Here is a 26839-nt window from a genome sequence, read left to right on the forward strand (position 1 = left end):
ACTGCTCAGTGCAGAGGCCCTGGAAGCCCTGAGGACGCTCCCTCTACCGCCTTCTAACCATGAGGCTGCTCCAAGCATTTGACTATACAATATTTTCACATATAAGACGTAACCCTTGAAGCCAAACCCCCATGTAAGCGGATGGGTTATTGTACCATTATCATTGGTGCCTTTGGGCAGCTGCCTCAGACTCATACCTTGTTTTTAAGGAAGTCTATGGCCCTCCTAGAAAGAAAGTTATGGGGCAAAACGTGTAGGTGTCTTCTAAGCAACTTCTGTGAAATTAAGAGTAAATGTGATGTGTCCACCTTGTTTATATTTCCTGGTAGTGTTGTTCTTAGACAGCAACAGCATCTCTCTCTCTGTGTAATCAATGTGGTGTAATCTCCTCAAATGGGAGTAGCAGGACTATAGTTGACTTCCCATGATAACAATAAAGTTGCCAGGGCTTGTTGTCTCTTTAATTATATGTCCTGTGGCACTCCCCATGGCAGCCATTTTATGTTATACCAAGCCCTGTGGCAGCCATTTTGTTCTATGCGACCCCCACTGCCCTGTGACAGCCATTTTGTGCCTGGCACCCACCAGCACTCTCTCAGAATTTGAAATGTGCCTGCTGGTTTCAAAAAATTGGTACCCCTTAGTGTAGCAGTTATGCTGAACAATGCTAAAAATGAGCAGCAAGCTCTTAGGCAACCTAAATGAACCTGGAAAACATTTAAGTGCTTTGTTTTGTTTTTTAGAAACTTGAAAACACAAGGTGGGGCGTAAACTGAAGGCGATTAGCCCCTTTCTGAAGTAGGAAAAAAACAAACACTTCTTGCCTTTAACAAAGAACAGACACATGTTAACAGAACCAGATGAAACTTTTCGCGATGGAGAGGCAGCCGAATGGATGCCTGATCTTTAAATTCCACTGGGGATCTATGGTGGGGGGTGAATTGGTTGCAGATGGGCAGTTTTCTGTAACAGAAGTAAACAGGCTTTGAGAAAATGCAGATTTTATTGGGTGTGCGTGCATATATCATAAGCCTTTATTGTGCTTTATTCCCTTTCCTTTTTTTTTTTTTTTACATTAAAAACTTAGGTGAGCATTCCAGCGAGGAATGTTGATTAAGATTTCCATTTAGCAATATTAAAGCCCCAATATATATATTTTTAAAAAACCTCATAAATACCAAACCAACTCCCCTTGTCAGAATGAAGAAAATAAAGGTGTTTGGTTTTTTTTTGCCCAGCCCTCCCCAATCTCATGCCCTCTAGTTGTTTTGGACTATAATTCCCATCATCCCTAAACTTTGGTCATGCTGGCTGTGGCTGATGGAATTATAGTCCAAAACACCTGGACAGTACCAGGTTGGGGGAAGGCTGCTTTAGCCAGAGTGGATAGGAAGCAAAAATCATAAGGACTGGTGGTGGTGGGTAGTTTTCATAAGCATTTAACCGGTGCAATTTTTCTAGAAAAAGAGGTGTTAGAACTCACTATGAATGCTTCATAATAGTAATTGCACCCACCTGAGAGGTGCCAGAACTGAGTCCCAGTGAGTTCTGGCAGAAAAAGCCCTGCTTTTACCAGTTTCATGGTGGGCAGAAACGCAGCAGGTGTATCTGCCCCTAACAGTAAACCTCTATGCCTGCTGAATTTCCCGAGAAACAGTTGTGCAGCCAAGCGCACACCACAACCTACTCCGTTGCCTACAACTTAATGTTTCTTTCAAGGGTAATTTCAGTGGGGAGGGACCCTGTGAGCAATAGGAAAGACCTCTGAGGGAGCTTATGTGCCTGAGGGCAGCACGTTGGTCACCCCTGGAATTATCAGAAATGAAGTTAAGGAAGGACAGGGGATGTTTTACGTACAGCCTGCAAGGAAAGACATGGAACTTTCCAAAATATAGCAGAATGTTAGGAAGTCGTGGCTTTTTTTTCAGACAGAAATTTCCGGAACTCAGTTCCGTCACCTCTCAGGTGGGTGCCATTGCTACTCTAAGAGAGCGAGGGAGGTGTTTATGGCGAGTTCCAGCACATCATCTTCTAGAGAAGTAGCACTGGAGGAAGTTATGATTTGTAGGATCTTGCGTGCATGCAGAACATCACAGCTTGACAGAAAATATTGCTGTCTGTTTTACAACCACAGTTGTGTGCTCCTTATTTTTGGATGTTTGATAAGTTGACGTCTTTTGATAATATAACCTGTTTGCAGGGAGAAAAGGCATCTTAAAAGAAGAAGCTGTTAACTGCTCGCTTCGACTTGAGGGCAGCAGCACCACCTTCCTCTTTGCTGCGGGAGTTGCATGGCATAGCCACAATCAGGCCAGCTGTTCCCTTGACCCACAGGGTGACATGATGGTCCAGGTGAACTTCAGATGTGTTATGAAAAATATGCAAAGCATGCACCAGCAATGCTCTTTGCTGACCTGGCTGTCCCAGGATTGGAGGAGCACCTCAAAACACACTGGCATGCATCAGTCTGCACACTCTTTCCCCTCCTCATTGGGTTGCAGTGTGACAGTTTGCTTGCAGTGTTTCATTGCTTGCAGGGATTAGTAGAAAATTACCTCAGCACGTCTTTAATTCATGAGTAGAGTCTCTGAAATATTTATTATGTTTATAGATTTGACAAAATAAGACAAGTGCACTCGTTATACAGAACGCGCATCAACGAAAATGTCTAATGACTGACATGTAGGGTTTACTTACACATAGAATTAAGAAGTCTGCACATGGGTAATACTGGCACACCACAAACCTGAACACGAAGTCCTGCGGGCATAATAAAGGAGATTCGCCACAACACAGATCACCCAGAAGCACAAGAAACTTTTTTTGTTTTTAAGAAGTGCAATCAGTACAGGGTGAGATGAATGTGCTTCCAGCAGTTTCCCTGGATGTTTGATAAGTCCAGGATCAGCCCATCTAGTTCAATAATGTCTACACTAACTGACAGCTGTTCTCCAGGGTTTCAGGCAGGAGTCTTTTTCTGGAATCATAGAACTGTAGAGTTGGAAGGGACCACGGGGGTCATCTAGTCCAACCCCCTACAAGCCCAACATGGGGCTTGAACTCACAACCCTGAGATTAAGAGTCTGTTGCTTTACTGACTGAGCTATGGAGATGCCAGGGATCTCCTTTTGCGCTCAAAGCATGAGCTCCACCACTGAGCGACATACCTACTGTTCAGTTTACAAGCCGACTGAGGAAAAGTCACACATTCGTTTTTGGTATTTGACTAACATTTTATGTGCCTCTCGGTAAGTGTTGAAGGACTGCAGCCTTAAATTATGCACGGCTTATTCATTGGTTTCAATGGGATTCATGTCCAAAGTAACTGTAGCATGGCATGGGAAACCAGTTTGCCAAAGAGATTTAGTTCAGGCCTTATACAAGAGTGCATACTGAATATTGAAATATATATATTTGGGTGTTTGTTTTATGGATTTGTAAAGCCTTGATTTAAAAGGGTTCATCACTCAGTGCCCCGCCCTCTATGTTTTGGACCCCATTTTCCACCAGTGCCTGCTGGCACAGCCCTGTCCTCCCCCCCCCCATGTGACTGTGATTGTGTAGAAGGGAACACCTGAAGAGTCAACACAAGTTTCACATCTCTTTTGTAAAGTAGGGTTTATAAGGGGAGTTCCATAGCATTTAAAGCACATGACTTCCCCCAAAGTATCCTGGGAACTGTAGTTCCTCCACAGATACTTAACACTTCCTAATACCCATATCAAACTACAGGTCCCAGGGTTATTTGGGGGGAAGTCATGTGCTTTAAATGTGAGTTGGATATGCTTTAAATGTATGGTACAGATCTGCCCTAAGGCCCTCTTCTCTCCTTCCTAGTGTAGTTCATTCTCCTGTGATTCCTAACAATTTAGTACAATGGGCCTGTGTCTTCTAGGTTATGAAGAGATACTTCCCCAGCCCTATTCCAGACAAGTGTGTGTGTTAGGAAAGGTGAAAACAAAAGGGGGAAACTCCCTGTATCATTCAGTTTCCTACTAACCATGCCCTACTTTTCCCAAACATCAGATGTGCCAAATCATTTTCTGGACTGGACCACCTGATAGTGCAGTCTGTTTCCCCTAAATCCCCACATATGGAAAGCTAGATTCCACACAGAATGGTTCTCATTTAGATTTCTTCTTGACAATCTACTTTGCTATTTGCAGGGAATTTGCATGTGTGTGGAGGTGCATTCTGTCATGAAAAACCCCACCTGCTATCTAAAAGTCCAGAAACAGGGTTGCTAAGTCTCCACGTCAAACTAGATGTTAAGTAGGAGATGCAAGACTGAGTTGGCTGATGTTTTCTGTTCTTCGGGGGGTGGGGAACAAACTCCCACATGTAACTGCAGGCAGTTACATGTTTGTATGCAGCATGGGTGTGCTGGAGGGGAGGGGAGGTGTTGAACTGTTTTCACCCTGTGCAATTTTCCCAATCTGAATAGCTCTCCTAACTAACTCTATTTGCCCTGCAGGAGAGGGAATACTGTCAACAACTGTGGGCCAATGTTCTCCCCACTCCTAGAACTAACAGCAGCTGTGCAGGGAGGGGCAATTTAGAGCTGGGAAACAGCAGTGGAGAAAGTATTAAACGCCCCCTCCCCTGGGTGGAATTTTGTGATCAAATTCAGGACCCCCCCCCCCCACAAACCTGTTTTAAAATGAATTAAATAGAACCACCCTCCCACACATTAGTGATTTGTTCCCCAGTCTGTGAAATACCTCTACAGATCCTTCTATTCAGTGTTCTATAGCCTACCTGAATCCAAAGGAATCCCTTGCCCCAGGCTAGACAGTGAACAATCTCCTATGGGTGTTGTTGTTGTTGTTTTTGTGTAACACATGAACCAGACCTCAATCTACTGGAAAATGACTGCATTTTTGGATACTTCAGTTGCTTAGAAGCTGGTATCATGGCCATTAGCAGGACACAGTGTGGCAGCAAATATTGTGGGGCGGGGGGTATGGGGTCATATGGCTTGCTCAACTTCTCCACCCTCAGGTGTGGAGGGCGATGCTGCCTGCTAACTGTCAGTCTGGTTTGCTTTTGTCTCTAGCACCAAAATGCATTGGACCAGCCCTGGAAACAAGTAGATTAGGCAGCAGCCCTATGCAAACTTACTGGGGACTAAGTCCCCTTTAGTACCATGGGAGTCACTTCTGAGGAAACATGCATAGGCTCACACTGTGGGGCTCTCATAAAACTGCAGGTTTACTAGGGAGTAAGTCCTATGGAGCTCAGTGCCACTTATTTCTGAGTAAGGCATGCTTAGGCTCCCATTGCTAAACCTCTTTGTGTGCTTTCCAGAGGCTCACATTTCATGTGCAAGACCACCCTTCCAGTAGAGTGACCCAGTTAAGCACTGCTAAAAATGAGGCTTTGTGTCACCCCCCCCCAAAAGAGGGCACCTTTGCATTAAGAAAATTGCATGTGGTATATGTATAGATGTAAATTTAGAAATAATGACTATAATTTAGAAGTACAGTACTGTACATCACACTATAGTGGGGAAGACACCCTGTGAGTTGTGTGTTTGCTTCAGTATTAGCAGTTGATGGGCAACTTCATGGCTCCTGCTCTCCCTCCTCTGTGGTTCTTTATCTTTAAACTAGATCTGGACCTCTAAGAGATGACAGCTTCAAACAGAAGACTGTTTTCGGACAGCCCTCCAGAAAAGAGAACCAAAGCAGGGCGCAACGTACTCTCCTATACCTACTGGTGAACGTTGTAATGTTTGAGGGGAAGATGTATTTGCACACATGTGCAAGGCATGCACCAGGAGCCCACAAGGACTTATGTTCCCAACTGCATATCCTTGCATATTTACAAACAATTATCTGCCTCGTGAAAGAGCCATCAGATGTACCGGCCCTTTTTTCTGCAGTGGTCTTGTATAGCTAACTACTACTTTAGGCCCCTAATGCAGGAGGTTACACTGATGTCGAAGCAAGGGAAACATTGCCATGTGTCTCCTTAGCATTCAAGTTATTACTGCGGTCTGTAGAGTGTAGAGATATCTAGAACATACATTCCATTTTGGGGACCTAACCTGGCAGATTCTACAACTAATGACCACTGAGAAGAAATGGGAGTCAGTCTACTACATGATGCGTTTTTATAGAACATGCCTCTGAAATGTGCACAAACTGAGAAACGCCTAAGATCTTTTGACTGAAAATAAGTTTCTTCATTGTTTTATTTATAGCATAATCTTTTGGTGTTGTTGTTTTTTTAAAGACACAGTTCTAGAAGTAAAATTGACATGCACTTGCAAGGAAACATGGATATGTTTTTTTTTTATAATCATCTCATATAGGAAAAATAATTAATTTAACAGAATTAGGAATAGAATATTCTTGTACGACACTGTTAAAAGCATTTATACGATATAAACATGACTATCGGACACTTAAAACAGCTACTAGAAATTGTTTAAATAAGCCACACAGTCTTCAACTAGCAGCAGGAATTTCACACATCCACAACACTTCTCTCTTCCACACAAGTTTATATACACTGAATAAGTCGTTAAATATTGCACTTATTGGCCCATGATCCCTCCGGTTAGAGGTGTTCAAAAATAGAAAACAAATCTATTTTTTTTAAAATAACATTTTCATGCCACATTTAAGACACTTCAGTTCCACAAACACTATTAAATAGTATACACATTCCGACAGTTCCAACTGAATCACAACACAGTGGACATTTACCAACAATATATTGAACGGGAATTACAGCACGGTTTCCATTTAACACTAGTTTGCAAGGTACATGTCAGAATTACCCATTTCTGTCAATTTCATCCTGGTAAGTCCTAATATCTCTTTCCTATGTTTAGGGAGGGATGTAGGATAGCTGGGAGGTCTGGGTGTGTTTTCTCCCCTTAAAATGCCAGGGGGCTGTGTCCATCTGTTCCACTGCAAAACTAAATATGAGCTCTATAGCTTGTGAAATTACCACAGGCACTTCCTAGCAATAAGGTGAATTTCTTGGCAAATCCCACAAAGTGAGGTATGAGGATGGGGGGAGAGATATAAGGAAAAGGATTGTAAATGATTTAGATTTTGTCGTGGCTAAACCAGGGTATGGAATGAGTTGGCATGAGACGTGCAAGAGATATTTGGTCAAGTAAGGCGAAAGATTTACACGATCTGAAGAGAAACCAGAGTATTGATTGATTGATTGATTTGGTCAAGTGACTTATTAAGCAGTTTGATAGAATAAGTGTTAACAGGGACTTTTTAAAAAACAAAACAAAACACCACCACCACCACACTATATACCTGACTTGTGAAGAAAAATAATTTATAAATATTAAAGCTGACTTGTATTTTGAATTTGTCAGTGGGATGCTCGACAGAACCAAGTTCTAGTTGGGCATGAAAGAAACAGAAAATCCTGTAATTGACCTAATTATCTGACAGGCGTAAATTAGCAAGGATTGGTCTGTGGTAGTTATGGGGATTCTGCTATGAATCCAGCTCTGTCATAACTTTTCTGATTCCCAGAAGAGTTAGTCAAAAGGTACTTGGTCCACTCTAAACTGTGTATTGATGTAGACCAACTAGTAGTTTATTAAAGAAAACAATCTATACTTTGAATGATGCCTCAAAGCTACCTGAGATACGCTTTTTGGACTTTCTAACATAAAAAAACATGTATGACAATCTGCCCGTATCTCAGGGAATCACTTCCCTTAAGAAGACCCTTCATTTCCTGTCACTCATAACTGTACTGGCTTGACAAAATGAATAAGGATGGCACAGGCGTCTGTGGAAAACAAACAAACAAACAAAAAACAAAACACAAGCATCTTCACAATCCAGTATTAACTGCAGATTTCTCCAACATAATCTGGGTGGAATATATGCAAACTTTGCCATGGAAGGAACAGCTACAGTGTTTTGATTCAGGAAAAGTGGATGTGCATCAGTACCCTCAGGAAAAAGGACCCCCTATTCAACAAGACCCCCATTTACACGGTGCCATCACAAAACATGCTCATTGAAAACTAGCTCTAGCAACTGTCTGTGACTGACAAAACTGCTATCAACAGACATAAATCTTGCACCACTGTTAAGTCTCCTAGAAAACACAACATTCCGACAATTCCACACATTAGGATCAAACTCCAATGAACATAGTGCACCATTAAATAGCACTTCATTCTTAAAATAAATAAGGTGCAGGCAGTACAGCTGGACATAGCAGAGCTGAGCTGACTGGGAAGAAACTCTATAATAATCTTTCAGACTCAAGCTCTGGAAAGGCCACACAGATTGAGCTGCTTAGGTCGTTTCTCTATGCAATATACCAAGGGCTTATTCCAGTTCACCAGCAATAGTGCAATGACCAATACGTATAGAATGGAGAATAAATATGGACAGTTCAGGGTTGTGGGTTGTTGTTTTTTAATGACTGGATGATGTACTCCAGCACAAACTAGAGAGGAATGCTCAAACTGCAAAGAGGGTCTAACAAGAAGAGATGAAACTGATTTGTTTCAACCGTCAAAGTCCAAAGTCCTAGTCAACTAAGCTTGTCAATGACCCCTATGAGTCTCAAAGCAAATTCTGAATGGGAGAGTGGGAGAGTTTGAGCTTAAGACAGCTATAGCTCCTCTCTCAAAGTTGAGCATTCATGTCAGGGTGACCAAATGGGGCAACAGGACAACGCTGTTACTATCATTCGTGGCATCACAGGCTCTAGCCCAGGCTTAGGCAATCTCAGCCCTCCAGATGTTTTGGGACTACAACTCCCATCATCCCATCCTAACAGGACCAGTGGTCAGGGATGATGGGAACTGTAGTCCCAAAACATCTGGAGGGCCGAGTTTGCCTATACCTTCTCTAGCCAATTGGAGTTGGTGACACTCAAACAGAAGCACTCCAAAAGGAAACAGTCTTTCTAGCTGGGGGAGGCATCTTTTATTTCACCAGCAACAATATATTGCTCTGAGCGCTGGGAAAATACGATATCTGAAACGCTTTCATGAGTAAAAATGTTTGCATCCTGCACAAGACATTGAACAACCGTACCTCCGTTGCATTATCAGCTGATCACTTGGGAAAGCCCTGAGTATAAGCACAAAGGAACAAATGGTTCCAGTAACAGTCACATATATTTGCAGCTGAGAGAGAAGGGAAAAAAGCCATTTCGACAGAAAGGACAGGCCAGCTATTCCATATCTCAGACACCAAACAACCAGATTTGAAAATAAGCGAGGGTGGGGAATGCCATTTTGAATTAATGGCATAAAAGGGATAGGCACGTTTGCTGTATTGTAGAGCGAGTTGTTATACATGAATTGAAACACAAGCTTGCTGCTCCATTGCTTGTATGCGCTTGCAGGCATTGTAACATTCAGCTCATGCCTGTGTTCCAGTTGCCAATATGCAAAACTTCATTAGAAATATTTTGCCCATGTGCAAAGGGAAAGAACTGCTTGAGCAAGAAGGCAATTCACCCACGCAAGGAGTTGTTCAACTAGCAGTCCGGCTATTTTTGTATATGGTGTGATGTAGTGGTTAAAGTGTCAGACTAGAACCTGGGAGACCAGGGTTCAAGTCTTCACTCGGCCATGAAGCTCACTGAGTGACCTTGGGCCTGTCACTGACTCTCAGCCTAACCTACCTCACAGGGTTGTCATGGGGAGTCAGTGAGGATGTGGAGACCCATGTATGCCACCTTTAGAAGGTGGGCTATAAAGGGGAAAAAAATAAAATAAATTCAAAAATATCCCTGTGTGGTTACAGTTCAGCTGGGCTCTCAGGAATCAGGCTAGCCTCTAGAAAGTATTTTTATTCATTCAAGAATAGCAGAGAATAAAGTTTACGTTGGTAACAAGCAATAACCCAGAATAATAAAACAGTGCAATAAATTAGGATTGCCTAATTTGGGGGGGGGGGAGTTTTTAGGCTTTTACAAGGATTTTTGAAGCATTTTTTAAATGCCCTATTTGCCATATGTCCAGGTTTTCCTGGATATTTTGCCAATTCGGCAAAAACCCATTCAGAAGCCATTTGCAGAGTCCAATTCCTGGACATGTCCAGGGAAATCCGGACATATGGCAGCCCTACAATAAATAAACCTCTCTTATTTGAACATGTGCATTAATTGAACCTGCACATTACAGGGATGCTAGAGTTTATTCAGTATTTTTAACTCTAAGAGGGGCAGTTATATCCAATGAAGTTGTCAAGTTAGCACAAGGACTTCCACCTGTGCAATGGGAATTCATTTCCCTCTCCTTGTGCACCTCTGCACTCCCCTCATAGGCTCTAGAGGGTTGGGGAACCCCAAAAAATATTCTTGTGGGTGAGGAGCAGGAAGACAAGAGAACAGGGAGTCCGACTGCACAAGCAGAAGTCATTGAGCTGATGGGACATCATTAAGATACAACCCAGAATTTCCTTGATTGGATTTCTGTCAAATTCTCTTTTACTGGTGGTATATTATTGACTTCAACCCTTTTCTTTTTTTGCTGTTCCCCACCTCTGCCCTCTTTTTTTTTTTTTTTGGTTGGTGACAAGAAAAGACTGACTGCTATCTAGTTTTCTGCCTCATATCCTCCTCTGCAAATTGGCAACTTTTTTGGGGGTGGGGGTTTAATTCAGCAGAAACAAAGGAACAAAATTAAACCTATGTGTGTGTGTGCGCATGCTGCTAGCTCATTTATATTGTGAGGCATTTGGATGTGGGGAGATGAGTGCCTCAAAAGCTCTTAAAATATGCTTAAAATATGCTCTTAAAATATGTTTTGCGCATTATAACCTGGCCTCCCCCCTCCCAGCTCAGCTCCAGCACCTCACAGGTGGGAGCCATTGCCATTCTAAGAGAACAAGGGAGGGGTTCATGGTGAGCTCTGGCACCCCAATTTTATCCAAGTGTAGGTTTTAGCTTATTTTTGCTCTCCTCAGCTCCCACACATCTGAAAAGGTGTCTTAGGAGCACATTTCAACACCTATTTAAAACATTTTTCTCTAGACATGCAGGTGTTATTATCTTTTAGCCTCTTTCACTATTAATTTTAATTGTTTCTATAATGTTTTAAACTGCTTTTTACTGATAATTTTAATATTTCTTTCAGGCTGCTTAGAGGTTTTACCAGTCAAGCGGTATATAAATTTTGTTAAGGAAAATAAAATAATTATGGCTCACAGTTGGAGCGAGGCCTTAGCTTCCCTATGTGGTAATTACAGTGAAACGCAGTAACCCTGTGGTCAGGGGTGCCTTTTAACAATTCTCTAGACACCCACCTTTCACCCTTCTTCCTTCTGTCATTTGTGCCGCAACCCTGCTGCAAAACATCTACCGGGTATTAAAAGATGATGCAAATAAGAGCTATGAACATTTTATACTTCTCTGACAATTAGAAGAACTTCGTCACTGTGACCCAGCTAGAGCAGTCGAGATGGAATACTGCAGGGTGAAGAGGTGAGAAATTGCCTCCAATTATCAGAGGGAAAATTTACTGAGAAACAAATATCTTTATGTGGGGAAATACAGTGGCTAAAACACTTGTCATGCTGCTTGCTTATTTTTCACAGTCTTTCTGTGAGTTTATAATCAATTAGCATGGTTTGTTTCCTGAAACCGTAGAAGTTCTTCTTTTAAAAATTAATGTAGCTATATTTCCCTGTGGGGTTTCCAGAAACACCATCAAATTCTGATTTTTTTGTGAAAAGCTATAAGGTGGTCATCATCAGCTAGCAAGTCTGGGGCAAGATGTCTTTCAGAAGTAATGACCCAGATCTGTCCTCATGGGCAATTTTCCCTGTTATTAATGAGAGTGGCACTGGAGAGGAAAAATAAAAGTTTCATAGCAAAGAAAGAAGAAAAAGTTATCTGATGGTATATAAAAGGGGTGGGGAACCCTTCATTCTGCCAAGGTGAATCTGTTAAGGGTCACATGCTGGAAGTGGGTGGGGCTAAAATAAGTGTGGGTGGGGCCAGAGCTAAAATAGGTGGAGTCACACCTTTTCTCTTTCTACCACTCCTTTCTCCCTCCCCCCCTTCTGACACTCTCTTCTCTCTGTCTCTCTCCCACTCAATCTAGCAAGCTGCTTGTGGACAGAAAGATTGCTCTTCTTGCCAGAGGACGGAACTGATCACTCTAAGAAGACTTATGAAATTTCGGTCAAGGGTTGCTGTATGAAATTGCACCAAAAGACCACATGAGAACATGTGTGGCCCATGCCAGGTATAGAATAACATTCACACTTAAGCATCATTTGTAGGAATCAGAGGTTCAATTCTTCAAAAACGGAGCTTGTAGAATAACCTGGCACTTTAAAAAACCAAACCCAAATGTGTTTCATAAAACGGTAAGGCTGGTTCATATATGCATGCAGATCAGTTGATTTCTTGATCTTGATCTGCAGGTGTAAGCTGCTTCCGTTGAAAAATATTCTACTTGAGTTGATGAAGGGATAAATCTGCAATGTCCCATTCATTCATGCAAGTCATCGTCTGGTCCGGCCGTCAGCCAGTGTAGAGTACACATGTGTAAACTAGCCTCAGGGATTTCAGAGAGCTGCTGCTCCATGCAAAGGGTACCTACAAAGCTATGCAGATCTTCACGGCATCATACAGACACCCATGGGTGCAAAGGGCATCCTTTTCATGTATATGTAGTATAATGCCTGGCACATGTAATGGGAAGCTTCACTGAGCACCTACAGGGTTCCCATTCTGTCCAGGAGGAGGAGGAGGAAACTCCTGTCAAGATGGAGCTATGTATATGCAACTGAAGCACTGGAAGTCAACCTTTTGGGGGTGCTGTAGTGGGACTCCTGCACCACTGGGGGTTGGGCCAGATGACCTTTGAGGTCTCTTCCAACTTGTCTATATTGAGGATCAGGGTGCCACTAAATTTTGGCTATGAATAACTTGACCAAAAAAACTATATATTTTCACTGGCGTTACTATCAGGAGCTAAGTACATCCAATAAGGAGGGTAAGAGTAATGCACTTTGGAGATCAGCGTTCCCAGGCATGTAGAACTGAGAACAGGCCTGCAACCCAATTACTCTTGTTATATTTCTTACTGTTTCACATTGCCTCTCTTTGTCCTTCTTCATTCTGTAATGTTTCTTCACTCATTTCTTGTACATGCTTTTGACAATTAGAGAAGAATAAATTTCTTTCCATTGGCCTCCAATGACTTCACTAATATCTCTATCTATATTCAAAGCTCTGAATCCTTGGAACTTCCATCTGTGCCCATTTGAAAATAAGTGTGTTAGTTGTACTGGGAGTTATTTTTGGCTCTGCTTTCTGTAGTGGAAGTAACTGTATTCCCTGTGGTGCACTGAGATACCCTGGGAAGAATAAATCCTACACCTTGGCTGCTTACACCATAAACAATTGAAGTGCGTTGCTCCACTTTAAAAAACAGCCCACACTCCAGTCCCTTCCTCGTTTTTAACTGCCCACTGAGTGTGACTGATACAAAAGTGAAAGTGTTAAGAATTTACAGTGGTTTTATTATTATTAAACTGAAATAAAAGTTTGTGTGAATATGGTCTGAAGTTTGGACAAGTATCCCTCAAGATAAGCAATGCTCGAGTGAAGGAAAACCAAAAACCCAGAAATACTTGGTAAACAATCAGACTCTGCAAGGCCTATGGCTGAAAGCCAGGGAAGTGTGTCTTGGTTTTGAAAGTAGGACACCCTTCCCAATGAAAGCTGTCTGAGAGGCAGGTCGCCCTGATCTGGGAGATCTAAATTCTCCATCCCTGTCGCTGGTTAGCAGGACACCTGTGGTTTTGCTAATGGGCCCCAGCCACCTTGAAGCATGGACCTCTCTGGGGAATGCGGACTGGCAAGTTACCTGGAAGGTACAGCTGTGCTGGCGTGATTAGATTGCTACCTTTCTGCAGTGCTAGTATTGATTTGGAGTGCTAAGGAGCAGGAATCCCATTTCTGACTTGCTGGATCATCAACCTAGAAGAGTCAATAGCAATAAGCGGAAATGGGATGAAGGAAGAGAAAAATCCAGACAAAATGTGGACCTGAGGTCACAGCACCAGCTAAAGGTGGAACGGGCATAAAGGTGAACATAAAGAGCGCAGACGAACAGTCATCTACGTGCAGAGGCCAAATGCTGAGAAATCGGAGGGCCCTGTCCTTACACATTTGCGATCTGTTTCGCAAAGCAACTCTATGCACATACTGTACCAGCAGTGGGCGTTAAAGAAGACATATTTTCCCCAAAATGAACCGGTAAGACGTTATAAATAAAGGCATATAGACCCTATGTAAATACTCTATTGGCAAAAGAACACGCTGGAGCCGCCTCTGTCGACAATGACTCTATTAACAGCCACAGTTGGGTTGCTGTGGAGGAGGGCTGTCCTTTAGTCTTGTATTCTGTTTACCGGCAGCTATGGCAGGATCTGCCTCCAGGCTTTCTGACATTTTGTCGCAGATGATATCCACAAGCCTTTCAAAGGTCTGCTTGACGTTGACGTTGTCCTTGGCACTTGTTTCAAAGAATTCAAAACCTGGTAGAAACAGACAGACTTGCAATCATTCAGAAACAGCACTTGTAACCATTCAACATTATATTTACCTTCTTCAGGCACTGACTAGACGGCGCTTTGGGGTAGATCAAAGACAAGCAAAGGAGCAACTGGGCTCAGGAGGACAGGGGTGAGGAACCTACAGCCCTTCAGATGTTGTTGGACCCCCCCAACTCCCATCATCCTTGGCAAGTGGCCATGCTCTCTGGGGCTGATGGGAGTTGGGAGTCCAAGAACATCTAGATGGGTGAAAGATTGCTGGCCTTGCTTTAGGGGATAGAGTGATAGCTCAGGGATAGAGTACATGCTTAGCATACAGAAAGGTGTCTTCGTGTAGGACTGGGAAAGACTCTTGCCTGAAACCCTGGAGAGCCGCAGCCAATCAGTTTCAATGGTACTGAGCTAGATGGCCCAATGGCCTGACTTGGTATAAGGCAACTACTTATCTTCTCATGACTCCAACGCCCATTAGCCCATGATGGGAGCTGTAGTCTAACAAGATTTGGTTAACCACGGATTCTCCATGGTTGCAGTATGAATTTAGGGCTTATGTTTAAGCTGGACTAATCCTAGTGCAAATGCTTCTGTGGCACCATTGCACAGGAAAGAGAGAAGAGTGACTGTTCCAGGAGACCACACAAGGGCTCAGCCCTTTGCGATGAACCAGATGGCCAAAGGTATTCATCTCCATCTGTTAGGGGCATTAGCCTGGCTGTACCTTTTGTTAAAACAGATTACTGCCTAATGCAGGGGTTGGCAAGGTTTACCTCGCCTGGGCCGGTTCACTCCAGCGGACATCCCTCCATGGGCTGGATTGCACCCCCCGCGCTGTTTTCGGCATTTGTAAAGACATGATTTCCGGCATCTGCGCATGTGCAGATGCGATTTCCGGTGCCGCAGAAGTGAGTCCCCACGCTGCGTCAGTTTAGTGCAGTGCATGGGGACTCGCTGAGCGGGTGGCTCGTGGGTTGGCTAAATGACCCCTGTGGGCCGCTTGTGGCCCATGGGCCTTAGGTTGCTGACCCCTGGCCTAATGGCTCAGGGCCAGGCAAATGTCTCTTAATAGGAGCCAACAGCCATGACATGGCAGGCTGTAATGGTTCTAGGGGTTGCTCGTGCGTAATCTGGTGCAAACACCTGGCTGGGTTGCCTGAGTGAACCTTTTCTGTCTGGACAGCCACTCACCCATGGCTGTCTCAATCGCTGGCAGAATCCGTCAGTGGGCGTTTCTTAAACTTCTTCCAGCAAAGAAGCTCTTTGATGCCTAGTCTTCTCCTACTCTCTCTGTGCGAAAGCCTTCTGCGCAAGGAGGGCGTAGGCAGCGGAGGACCTCTACTCTCCCCGCTGGTCCCCGGCAAGGAGTCATGGACCGCCTCGCCGCTTCCCCCATCTGCCCCCCTTCTCCCCTGGTACTACGCTGATTCTCTTCCCCAGAAGATGGGCTGCCTCTCGCAATCCCAGGACGCTCTCCGGAATCCCTCTGGATTTTGCTCTCTCCCTCCGGCACTGATGGCAGTTCCCTGACACAGGCATTTCCCAGAAATTTGAAGCCTACCAGAACTGGGGTGGGAAGGGATATGTAGCATATCTTTTCCCTTCCTAGCTAAGGGTGATGATGTAGGTGTAATCTGTTTCTAAAGGAAAAACAGGAAGTGCTGTTTGAGCAAGACAGAGAAAGAAACGTAGAGGAGGGAGTTCTGGAAAGCTAAAAGTGCGGACTTATGTAACAATATACTAGTATTATTTTGGACGTATAGATTGTGTATTGCTTGTATGCAATAAGAAAATTTAATTTAACAAAAACAAAACAAGGAAGCTGGAGGCAAGGTGCGGTGTTTTTGCATTGTAGCCAAGAGGGACAATGTCTGCTAATTAAGAACAGACGACTTGTAAATGCTAACTCAGACCACAGAGCTCATCTGGTCCTCATTCTGTTTCTAATAGTGGCCAGCAGAGGACAGGTATGCAGAAGTCCCTTTAGATGTTGCTGGACTGCTGCTCCCATCATCCTTGACCACTGGGCCATGCTGGTCAGGGATGAAAGTTAGACTCCAACATCATCTGGAGGGTACCAGTGCCCCATCCTAGTGCTAAGGATATCTGACAAGACAAGTTGGGCCATTGGCCTGATCCAACAGGCACTTATTATGTTATTATGACACTATTAGAGAACTGTTAGAGAACACAGAACTGATATTCCTTCCCAAGGAGACTCAAAAGCTGAATATGATGAAAACAGCACTCCACTGTTGTTTGTGACATTTTAGTCTTCCTAAGAAAGGTGTTGCCTTCATAAGCTTTTTGGGATGTTTTTACATAGTGGAAACAGAAATATTTCAATAATCATCATCATAACAAAATCGTCAGACTTCTGGCCTATTTTCTTTCCAGCCGTATTAACTGGATATCTTTGAAGGCTAGACAGGAAGCCTGGATAAGTCTATATGCATCAATTTCCCCCCAGATAGCCACTTAATGGCAATGTGTCTAAACTACTAGAAACAGAATCCTTTGGGGGCTGTGATTATACTGGCTACTAACACAGGTGTTTGGGAGTGCTTGCTCCACTGGGAAAGGGGCTCAAACATTTGGTGTAAAAAATTGTTATTTTTATTATTTTATTATTATTTTTATTATTTTATTATTATTATGTAATTATGTAATTATTATTAATAATTACAGTATGGATTTTCCAAGCTTTGAAGATTATTATATGAGGTTCTGTTTGACACAGAGTAAACAGCTACTGTCTGTGAAGCTACACCAGCCAAAATTTGCAACTGATTCCATTTGGGCATAAGAAGTAACTGTGTGGATAATGGTGAGCACGTTTCTATGTAAACTCAGGGCATTTTTACACCTGTGGCTTCAGCTGCCTTTTTGTATATTCTATAATGCAAACGTACAACATATTTTATTGGCTTAAATTAATCTTCTATTTTAAAATGGATCCCTTCCATGTTTTGTCCTGCATTCCCAGTTTCGCACAAAGCTGATGAGAGAGAGAGAGAGAGAGATCTCTCTCAAAGCAGCAGAAATATGAGATGATTAGACCCTTACTGAACTCGAAGCATGGGTACCCCCAACAAAAATTTAACATTTGGCTAATTATTTGGAGTGTATTATGTAGTGGTATAATTTGGTATAACTAATGTGATAAGATTGGTTTGTTAATTGGAAACTTAATAAAAATTATTTTAAAAGAGAGAGAGAGAGAGAAGCTAAAAGGCACTGATGTCACATGTGAAAATGGTCTTTGTGGGTTATGATCCACTCCAGTTGACTTACAAAGGCCCTAAGTGTAAATTATAAAACACACAACAACCTGGACATTTTAAATAGGCAGGGAGGAAGGCTCCAAACACACCTGTGCCTATTCAGTTCTCAAAAAATTAAAACTCTACATGCAGACAATCCAAGTGTGCCTGCATATAAGTTTTCAAACACAAATTTGTTGCATTGGCACATTTACTATTTTTTAAAAAAACTTCATAGGGGCATGCAAAAAAAAAAAGAAAAAAAAGAAAAGAAGGAAAAATGCAGTGTGAATCCCAAGATGCAGGAGGATTTCTTTAAGCTGCAGGCTTTTTGATGAATGGAACAGGCTCTCCCTGCCCTGTTCTATAACTACCATTTGGCTTGAGCTAGATTCGCAACAGGGACATCTCTTAATATGCTGTTGAAGCACTGCTGATAGCTCTGATAAAAAAGAAAGAGCCACTTATAGAAAGCAGAACCTGCAAATGCTCTGAACAGATTTCCAACCCAACTTCTTTAATGAGTTATTTCGCAGAGCTGTCTTTCCCAGCTACGCGGCATTTTTTTTCAGGTTGCCCAAGAGATTTTGCCATCTCGTTTTTCTAATCCTCTGCTCATGCTTGTTTCCTTGGTTTACTGGAGAAGAAAAGGGCTTTGCATCCATGCCCACTCCCCTAGTCCTGCTCACAAAAATAGCAAAGACTCAGGAAACAGTCACTTCCGATGTTCTTTTAGGGCTTAACAAGATGCTATGCGCATACGTGTGTGTATTAAAACGCTGAGGGCTGCTTTTAATAAGGAAACACAGATTCAGGAAAAGGGCAGTTTTCAAGGGTGCTTAACCATTTCTTCACCTGCTCTTTCTATCTCCTCTTTAGGTCCATGCTGGAGGAGGAGGAGGGGAGGTAAATGGATGATCCCAAGGCTCGTCATTTAACATTATGTCTCAAGCCAGTCAATGTGCAATTAAGCTCTTAGAGGAGAAGTGGGGGAAGAGATGCAGAGCACAGAATCATAAAACTCCCCAATCAAACTAAGATTAGTGGGTGTAAAGGAGTTGAGACAGCAGCTGGCGATATGAAAAGTAGGTAGAAACCCTAGTTAGCCTTTTTCTCCAGTTATGTTTTATTTCCTGTGTTTATCAGAAGCTATATTCCCACTGTAGGTTCGTTAAGAAATAAAGGTGGAATCTCCCTGCCTGCTACTAGGAATCGGGGGAAGAAATTCAGTTTGGTTTGCATTTTTATGTGACTCTACCTAATTTGCACTTCCTGAAACAATATGCGAATCCAAATAAAATTAATAAAATTAAAAAACCACAATCCTCCAAATTTTGCGATGCAATTCTCCAACCAAAACATGTGTTCAAAAATGTGTACATTAGGCAAAAGTGTGCATAAAAATACGTATGTTCCTGAACATAACAGCCCCCAAAATATATTATATTAGGGGGAATTGCATTCAAACATGACTATATTAGGAGAACTGTGTGCCAGGATGCCGATGAATTTCTGAGAGAATTGGGCAAATTCATGGAGGATAAGACTATCATTGGCTACTAAGCCACAGTAGCTATGTTCTGTCTCCATGGTTGGAGGCAGTTAATGCCTCCAGTCTCTGGGAATTGCTGGAGGGGAGAGTGCTCTTGCATTTGGGTCATCTGGTTTGGGTCATCTGGTTGGTCTCTGTACAAAGAGGATGCTGGACGACATGGGCAGTCAGTCTGGTCCAGCAGGCTCTTCTCGTGTTCTTAGGAGACAACTTTAAAAAACAAAAGCAACAGCTTTGCAAACAGATGCAGAATTGTTGCAAACTGAATTTAAAATGGGGAAAGAAATTCAAAACTGTGAAAAAGCAAAACTGATAGATTCGCTCATCCCTACTGGCCACTAACTGCATTTGCTGGAGAAACCACTTGAGAAAGGAGAATATGCCTTGCCTGTTGAGCACGTTTCTCATTTCACACTATGCATTGGTACCTCGGGTTAAGAACTTAATTCGTTCTGGAGGTCTGTTCTTAACCTGAAACTGTTCTTAACCTGAAGCACCACTTTAGCTAATGGGGCCTCCTGTTGCCGCTGTGCCGCTGCTGCACGATTTCTGTTCTCATCCTGAAGCAAAGTTCTTAACCCGAGGTACTGTTTCTAGGTTAGAGGAATCTGTAACCTGAAGTGTATGTAACCTGAAGCGTATGTAACCCAAGGTACCACTGTACTCCCTTTTGTGCTGAGCAACTGGGAGAGTGACGGGCAGTCAATATGCGCAAGCCCCTGTCAGAAGTTCCTGTGGCATGCAAACAGATGTGGCATGCAAACAGACCACAACAAACAACGAAGGCCCCATCTGCACTCTACATTTAAATAAGTGCCATGCCACTTTAAACCATCATAGCTTCCTGTTATGTACTGAAGTTTTCACCCTGGGCCAGCAGGGGGATACTGTAGATAGTTATGCAAATATGGGATCGAAAGTGACGTTCAGTGATTGGATAGTTTTAGAAAGTTGTTACAGTAACGTTGTACTGTATAAGCAGGCTGACTGAGCCCTTCAGTTCAGTTCTGTCCTGGTCTGTGAATGAACGAGCTGTTTGGAGAATCGCTGTGTCATCTGATACGTTCACCCACAACTTAACACTTCCTCCAAAGAATTCTGGGAACTGCACTTTGTTAAGGGTTGAGAGTTGTTATGAAACCCCTGCTCCCCTCAAAGAGCTGCAATTCCAAGAGTGGCTTAATCAGTCCCTCTTTGCAGCTCTGTGAGAGGAATGGTGGTCTGTCAAGAACTCTCAGCATCCTTAACAAACCACAGCTCCCTCTTTAGGGGAAGCCATGACGGTTTCAAGTGGTCAGACAACTGCTTTAAATGTACGGTGCAGATGGAGCTCAAGTTCTTTTTTTTTGTATATAAATTCTCTTCTTACCAAGTTGTTCTGCTAAATGTTTCCCTCTGTCGGTGGAGATTACCCGTTCTTCTTCCATGTCGCATTTATTACCGACCAAAATAACCTGGGCATTATCCCAGGAATAAGTTTTTATTTGGGTTGACCTTAGGGGGGAGAGAGAGAGAGAGAGAGAGAGAGAGAGAGAGAGATATCAGTCAAAAGAACAAGGTAATTAGACTGGCACTACCTGTAGGCAGGATGAGCTGGTTTGCCTCAAGAGAGCAGGTTTTTGCATATAATTAAACAGCAGTGTTGGGTTGGGTGTTTGTTCTTTTAATTCAGTCAAGGGATTTGTATTACAGCAACCAATTTATACAGTAATGTGGATCATGAAGGAATATTTTTGGCTTCGCATTGCTATTTGTGCATTCAACCGGATATCAGATTGCACTCCCCATTTTTCTTCTTTACAAAAGCAGCCGCTAAAATGTCTGCTTCATGCAGGTTGCCCTCCAGCATGGTTGCATGACTAAAGGCTTATCCACACATAACTTTCCTCTGCTCTTTCCAGGCACGCTCCATGATTTAAAGCTTCAAGTCTGTTGCTCTGGAGCTTTCTCCATGAAAACCTGCTCTTTAGAGCTCAATCAGAGCAAACACTAATCCACGGGAAACCTGAATTGACATTTGCTCCGATTCAGCTTTAAAGAGCAGGGAAAGCTCAGGGCAAAATAAGAGTACTCAGACATGGAGCATTAAAGTGCAGGCCTCTGCCTGGAAAAAGCAGAGCAAAAGGTAAGTGTGGCTAAGCCCTTAGATAAGACACAGAGGAAGGAATTTCATTAATATTAAAGGGAAGGGAAGAAAGCGCCAGTGCTTTTGAAGTCCAGGGTCACAGAGATGGGGGGGGGGGGTTGAGGGGGGAGCAGAGGGAAGCATGCTGAGTTCTTTAGGAATGTGTAGTTTATCAGAATATGATAAACGGCTTTCATAAAAGATGCGCCAGTTACCATGGCAACCTTGCAAATGGCAGTAACTCAGACTTCTTACCGTGCCAGCCCATTAGCGACCCAAAAAGATTTCATTTTTTGATCAGCTGTTAGTCAGGGCCCATTGACATAACTATATTTCATTAACAAATGGAAGCTGTTTTAAAACCTGTGAAACAGCTAGAGGAAGAATTATGATTTTTCTACCTTATAGCCATACACATAGGGAAATGGTTACTTTGCAATAAGAAAAATGCTTCTGTTATCAAAGTTCTTCTGTGTCTCACATATAGCCTTAGGGAGGTGCATGCATTCTAATTCCCCTTCTCCTTCCCAACTTTTTAAAAATTACAATTTTATTAAAGTTATATTACTACAATGTGTAGCCAAAACCAAATACATCAAATATCCTTGCTTCTCATCCCCAACTTTTAAGAAGGGATTGTTGAGAAATTAAATCTTTGCAAGCTCCAGTAAGAATGACCTGATCTGTATCTTCGGGACTAATGTGTGGATTGAAATGTAAGATGCAATCCTATATACACTCATCAGGGAATAAACCTTAAAGGGTGCAATGGGACTTTCTTCCAAGTAAACATGTCTAGAACTGCTCTGTTAGTTACCCAATGGCTTTTGCTCTTCCTGAATGTTCCAACACAGTTCTTGGCAAAAAAATAAAATGAAAATTTAAAAATGACCAAAATACGTTTGTATTTCAATAAGATTTGTGGTGCGGATTACGGTATTTGCAGATTAATGCAGAAAACGGCAGAAAAAGTGACATGGTGCAATGAGCCGGTACACCAATCTCTTCTCAGTTGTAAACTGCCTTGTGATCCTTAGAAGGATCAGTATAGAAAATAAATAACAAACAAACATCTCCAGAAATGATATACAATTATATAGCTTTTATAAAAACAACAACCCCAGAAGCTTTTCTTTTGGGAATTATAGGGACGGAACTACCTAAATGACCGCTCCCCACATCAAATGGGGGGGGCGCCTTTTGCATGGTCGCGCGCAGCCCCCCCGGATCCCAGTGCGACTCCTGGAAGTTCAGGCTGGCTTCATCCTCTCCAGGCTGGATACCTGGAGGTCTTCGCCTACCTCAGCCAATCGCCCAATCCCGCCTGGGGAGGCGTTGCCAGGGAATCTGCCAGGTAAGGGGGGGACCGCCCTGCCCACACAACAGAAGGTGAAGCTTACCTGCGAAGTGTCAGTTGGCTCCAGAGCTTCTCCCCCCCTGCCCTCCCTCAGTTAAGTCTTCTTTTGCAGGTTAACCTCTTCTCCACAAGTACGTAGGCGCTGCTACGCCAGGGTCGCTGTTGAAGGGCCGGAAAGGAATCTTCCTGCATTGGCAGGTTTTGCCTTTCCCATAGCAAAACATCACAACTTTGGCAGTTTCAGGCCTTAGGCGGAATCCTTTAGTCTATCTTCCTAAATGGGGGGGGGGTGAAGCGGTGACCCACACCCCCTTGTGGCGGTGATCCCAGGGTTCCCCTTTAAAGGGGTTTTGAGGGAGGGAGGCATTGTCCATACACCGAGAGGTTGTCATTGCTCTCCCCTCCAACGGCGGTGAAACGGGGGGCGGGCTCTCTGCTTGAACATATGTTCTCCAGAGCCAGCCCAATCCCCACACACTCTGAATAACCCTGATGTCTCCCAGATCCCCAGCTGGGGACTGGGAAGGATAAACGCCCAATGCCTGAGCCAAGGTCTCCCTACACCTGAAACTTAATAAAGTTGTGGCCAATTTTAATCCCATAGCACGTTGTCTTGAGTCATTATTCTGCTCGGGGGTCGCCTGGGGTTAGGGGGATTCCACCTGCCCATGCAATTGTATAGAAATTTATTTATGTATGCTACTACAGCAGGAAGAATGCTACCTGCCCAAAAGTGGAAAGAAGCAGACGTCCCAGCAAAGGAAGAATGGATACAAAAACTTATGGAATATGAAGAAATGGTGGAACTTACCAGAAGAAAAATAAATCAAGATAACAAACTTTTTATAAAAGAATGGAAATGGTTTCTTGAATATTTACAGATAAATTGCAAGCAGATTAAAACATTAGCAGGATTATTGTAATAACCTGCAGTTTTATAAGAGTATATATTCAAAGTAGATAATTAAATGAGCAAATTAAATGGATGTGGATATGCAGAAGATATTTAAAAAGATAAATTTAAGGAACCGCAGAAAGAGGGGGAAGGAAGTCAAATTTTTGAAATGTTAAATTGATTGTAAGACTAATGAAATGTATAAATTTGAAAAGTATAAATAAAATAAAACTTTTAAAAGAACGGGAAAAAGAAAACATCTCCGGAAGACACCAGGAAGTCAAAAGCAAGGATGCCTGCCCAATCTCAGCTGGAAAAGTGTTCCACAGCATGGGACTAGTGACAACCAAATGCCCGACTTCTAGGGCATTGTGGCCTCTGAAACATGTGGAACAAAGACTCTCCTCCTGCAAGAGAGGGGAGTGGTTGTGGTCGGGAGCCGGACTCCGCCTCAAGCAGGGGGCGTTAGCCCCCTGCCTCCCACTCACCTGGCTGGCGCCCACGCCCACGGGCAGGCACCCAACCAGGTGCCTGCGAGGGGGCGTGTTTGACAGGCTAAATTGCTGCGGCACCAGCCTTCCGGCCTCACTTTTGTCGTCCCATCGCGAGTCACCCACCCTCCACTCCCTTAGAGCTCAGGGTCTCAGTTTTCTTTTGGCCTTGCTATGGACCTTAGGTTGGTCGCCCTGGTTGTCCGGGGGGCCTGGTAGGAATTTTTCCATTTGGCATTAGGCTTTTTGGTTTTTTCGCCTACCTCGTAGCAATCGTCACAACTTTCGTGGTATTGGTGGGTAGGTTAGGCATTGGAATAATGTGTAAATTCCTGTGTAAATCGGAGGAAGAGCATTTGAATAGATGTTTCCCCAATGACAAAGATGTGTTTCACTTACTCGATAAATCTGAGTTAGCTTGTAATATATAGCATAGGAAAGCTTCCTTCCCTGTAGGTTGATGACGTCTTCAGGCAAGTCTCAAATTCCTTATGTGACAACTGTCGTCAGTGAGGATGAGTTGGGAATTCTCAAATATCCTCCCATCTTTGCAGGAGGCATTGGTGTTTCGATGCAGGGGCCATTGATCAAATCACCCTAATTCTTTCCCAAGAAATGTTTGTTTGTTTCAAATTCCATTGCCCTCCCTACCTTCTCTCTGCCAGCGAGAAAGATAGAATCTTAAGCAAAGTATTAAAGCATTTTATCCTGGAAAGGGCATCTCTGGCTTCCGCACAGTTGAACCACAAAGACTTAAACAGGAGGCTGAGGCTGTCTGAAGATTATATTGCTGCAGATATAGCCAGTACTAACTGGAGTGCAGAATGCAGGAGCTGAACAATATTACTGCAGTAGTTGGTGCAGAGAAGGTGTTCCACAGCCCTCCAAGATGGCTGCCGAGAAGGGAAATGGAAGCCTGCATTGTTCTGTGCTTCCACCTTCTGCAAGATTTACAGGGCAGGATTCTATTGACCCAGGGCAGGTCAAGCAGAGTGCTGTCATCAATCTGCTGAGAACAGCACAGCCTTTGCACAGCTTTCATCTCTCTAAGGTTGATACCCCTTGCAGGAAAAAAAGAAAACTCAGGCACCAATTCTTAGTTACACAGTCTTTCTGAATGACCACCTGGAATGGTCTAAAAATTGTATGTCAGAACACAATCAGACCACCAACAGGGTGCAAGTGAAGCCCTTTACCTTTCTCGGCTTGCTATGGGAAGAGAGAAGTTCTTTCTAGACAGACTCATAATTCAGCTGTTGATATGCCAAAGATCACACTAGACCAGTGTTTCCCAAACATGGGTCCAGCTGTTTCCGGCCTACAACTCCCATCATTCCTAGTTAGCAGGACCAGAGGTCAGGCATAATGGTAATTGTAGTTTGGAAACAGCTGGAGACCCAAGTTTGGGAAACACTAGACTAGACCAAAGGGGATTGCGTTGTCAAAAAAACAGATACCATTATAAAACTTTAAACATTTAATTTTTATTTTTACAATTAGTAGCCTGAATGATGATCTGTATCTTTATTTTTTAAGATGGTGCTCTGTGTTTTCACATTGTACACTGCCCTGATTTTCTATGATATGATGGTATAGAAATACTTTCGTAAGTAAGTAAGTAAGTAAATAAATAAATAAAGGAAGCAGGGCCACTTCATTGGCTTTTCCTCTCCCTTACCAGTCAGCAGCCATTCCATCAGAGTGCAGCAGAGGGAGAGAAGGGAATCAAGGCTGCTCTATCAACTGAGACGCCAGCAATTTTCTCCTCCTCCTCTCCTTAAACTGTTTCTATTCCATGTGGTCATGCAGAAGGAATATGTACTATGTAACTAAGTGCCTGAGTTTTCTTTTTCTGCCTTCACTCCCATTCTTACCCCCCCTTTCTCATGCCACCTTTTCTAGATTACAAACCTGAGGGCAGAGACTGTCTAACTATTGAAAAAAAGGTAAAGGACCCTGGAAGGTTAAGACCAGTCAAAGGCGACTATGGGGTTGTGGCGCTCATCTTGCTTTCAGGCCAAGGGAGCTGGCGTTTGTCCACAGACAGCTTTCTGGATCATGTAGCCAGCATGACTAAACCGCTTATGGCACAATGGGGCAAAGTGACGCAAACAAGAGCGCACAGAAATGCTGTTTACCTTCCCGCCGCAGCGATACCGATTTATCTACTTGCACTGGCGTGCTTTTGAACTGCTAGGTTGGCAGAAGTTGGAACAGAGCAACAGGAGCTCACTCCGTCGTGGGGATTCGAACCGCTGACCTTCCAATCAGCAAGCCCAAGAGGCTCAGTGGTTTAGACTACAATGCTACCCATGTCTCTTGTCACCCTGTAATACCTGTTTGGCTGGAGTGTGAGTTAAACATGCTTCAACTAAAGAAAAAACCAACAAGATTCGGATTTCCCATCCCCTCCCCACCCCCAGTAGGAAAATGTTAAAAGAGAAGTGGCGGTTCCAAATGAAAAACATAGGGAACTGCCTTCTTTCAAATAATAGCCCATTGGCCCATCTAGCTCAGTGCTGTCTACACGATTGGCAGCAGCTTTCTGTGGTTTCAGGCTAGGGACGTTACCAGCCCTACCCAGAGATGACAGGGCTTGAACCTGGGACCTTCTGCCCCCAAAACAGTTGCTCT

General features: G+C 43.3%; 1 protein-coding gene across 4 annotated transcripts in view; it reads right to left on the reverse strand.

The window, feature by feature from the left end:
* Nucleotides 1-7253: 7253 nt before the first annotated feature.
* RAB3C (RAB3C, member RAS oncogene family) overlaps nucleotides 7254-26839 on the reverse strand; it is a 114088-nt gene continuing 94502 nt past the window's right edge. For all 4 annotated transcript variants that reach the window (XM_083404353.1, XM_083404352.1, XM_083404351.1 and 1 more), the window contains exons 4-5: nucleotides 20707-20831; nucleotides 7254-14510 (exon numbers count right to left, since the gene is read on the reverse strand). In XM_083404353.1, the coding sequence (XP_083260479.1) occupies nucleotides 14323-14510; nucleotides 20707-20831 (313 nt within the window). In that variant the 3' untranslated portion in view covers nucleotides 7254-14322. The remainder of the gene's footprint in view (nucleotides 14511-20706; nucleotides 20832-26839) is intronic.

The sequence above is a fragment of the Podarcis tiliguerta genome, assembly GCF_965153285.1.
Source record: "Podarcis tiliguerta genome assembly, chromosome: 11".
In the NCBI taxonomy this organism is placed as follows: domain Eukaryota; kingdom Metazoa; phylum Chordata; class Lepidosauria; order Squamata; family Lacertidae; genus Podarcis; species Podarcis tiliguerta.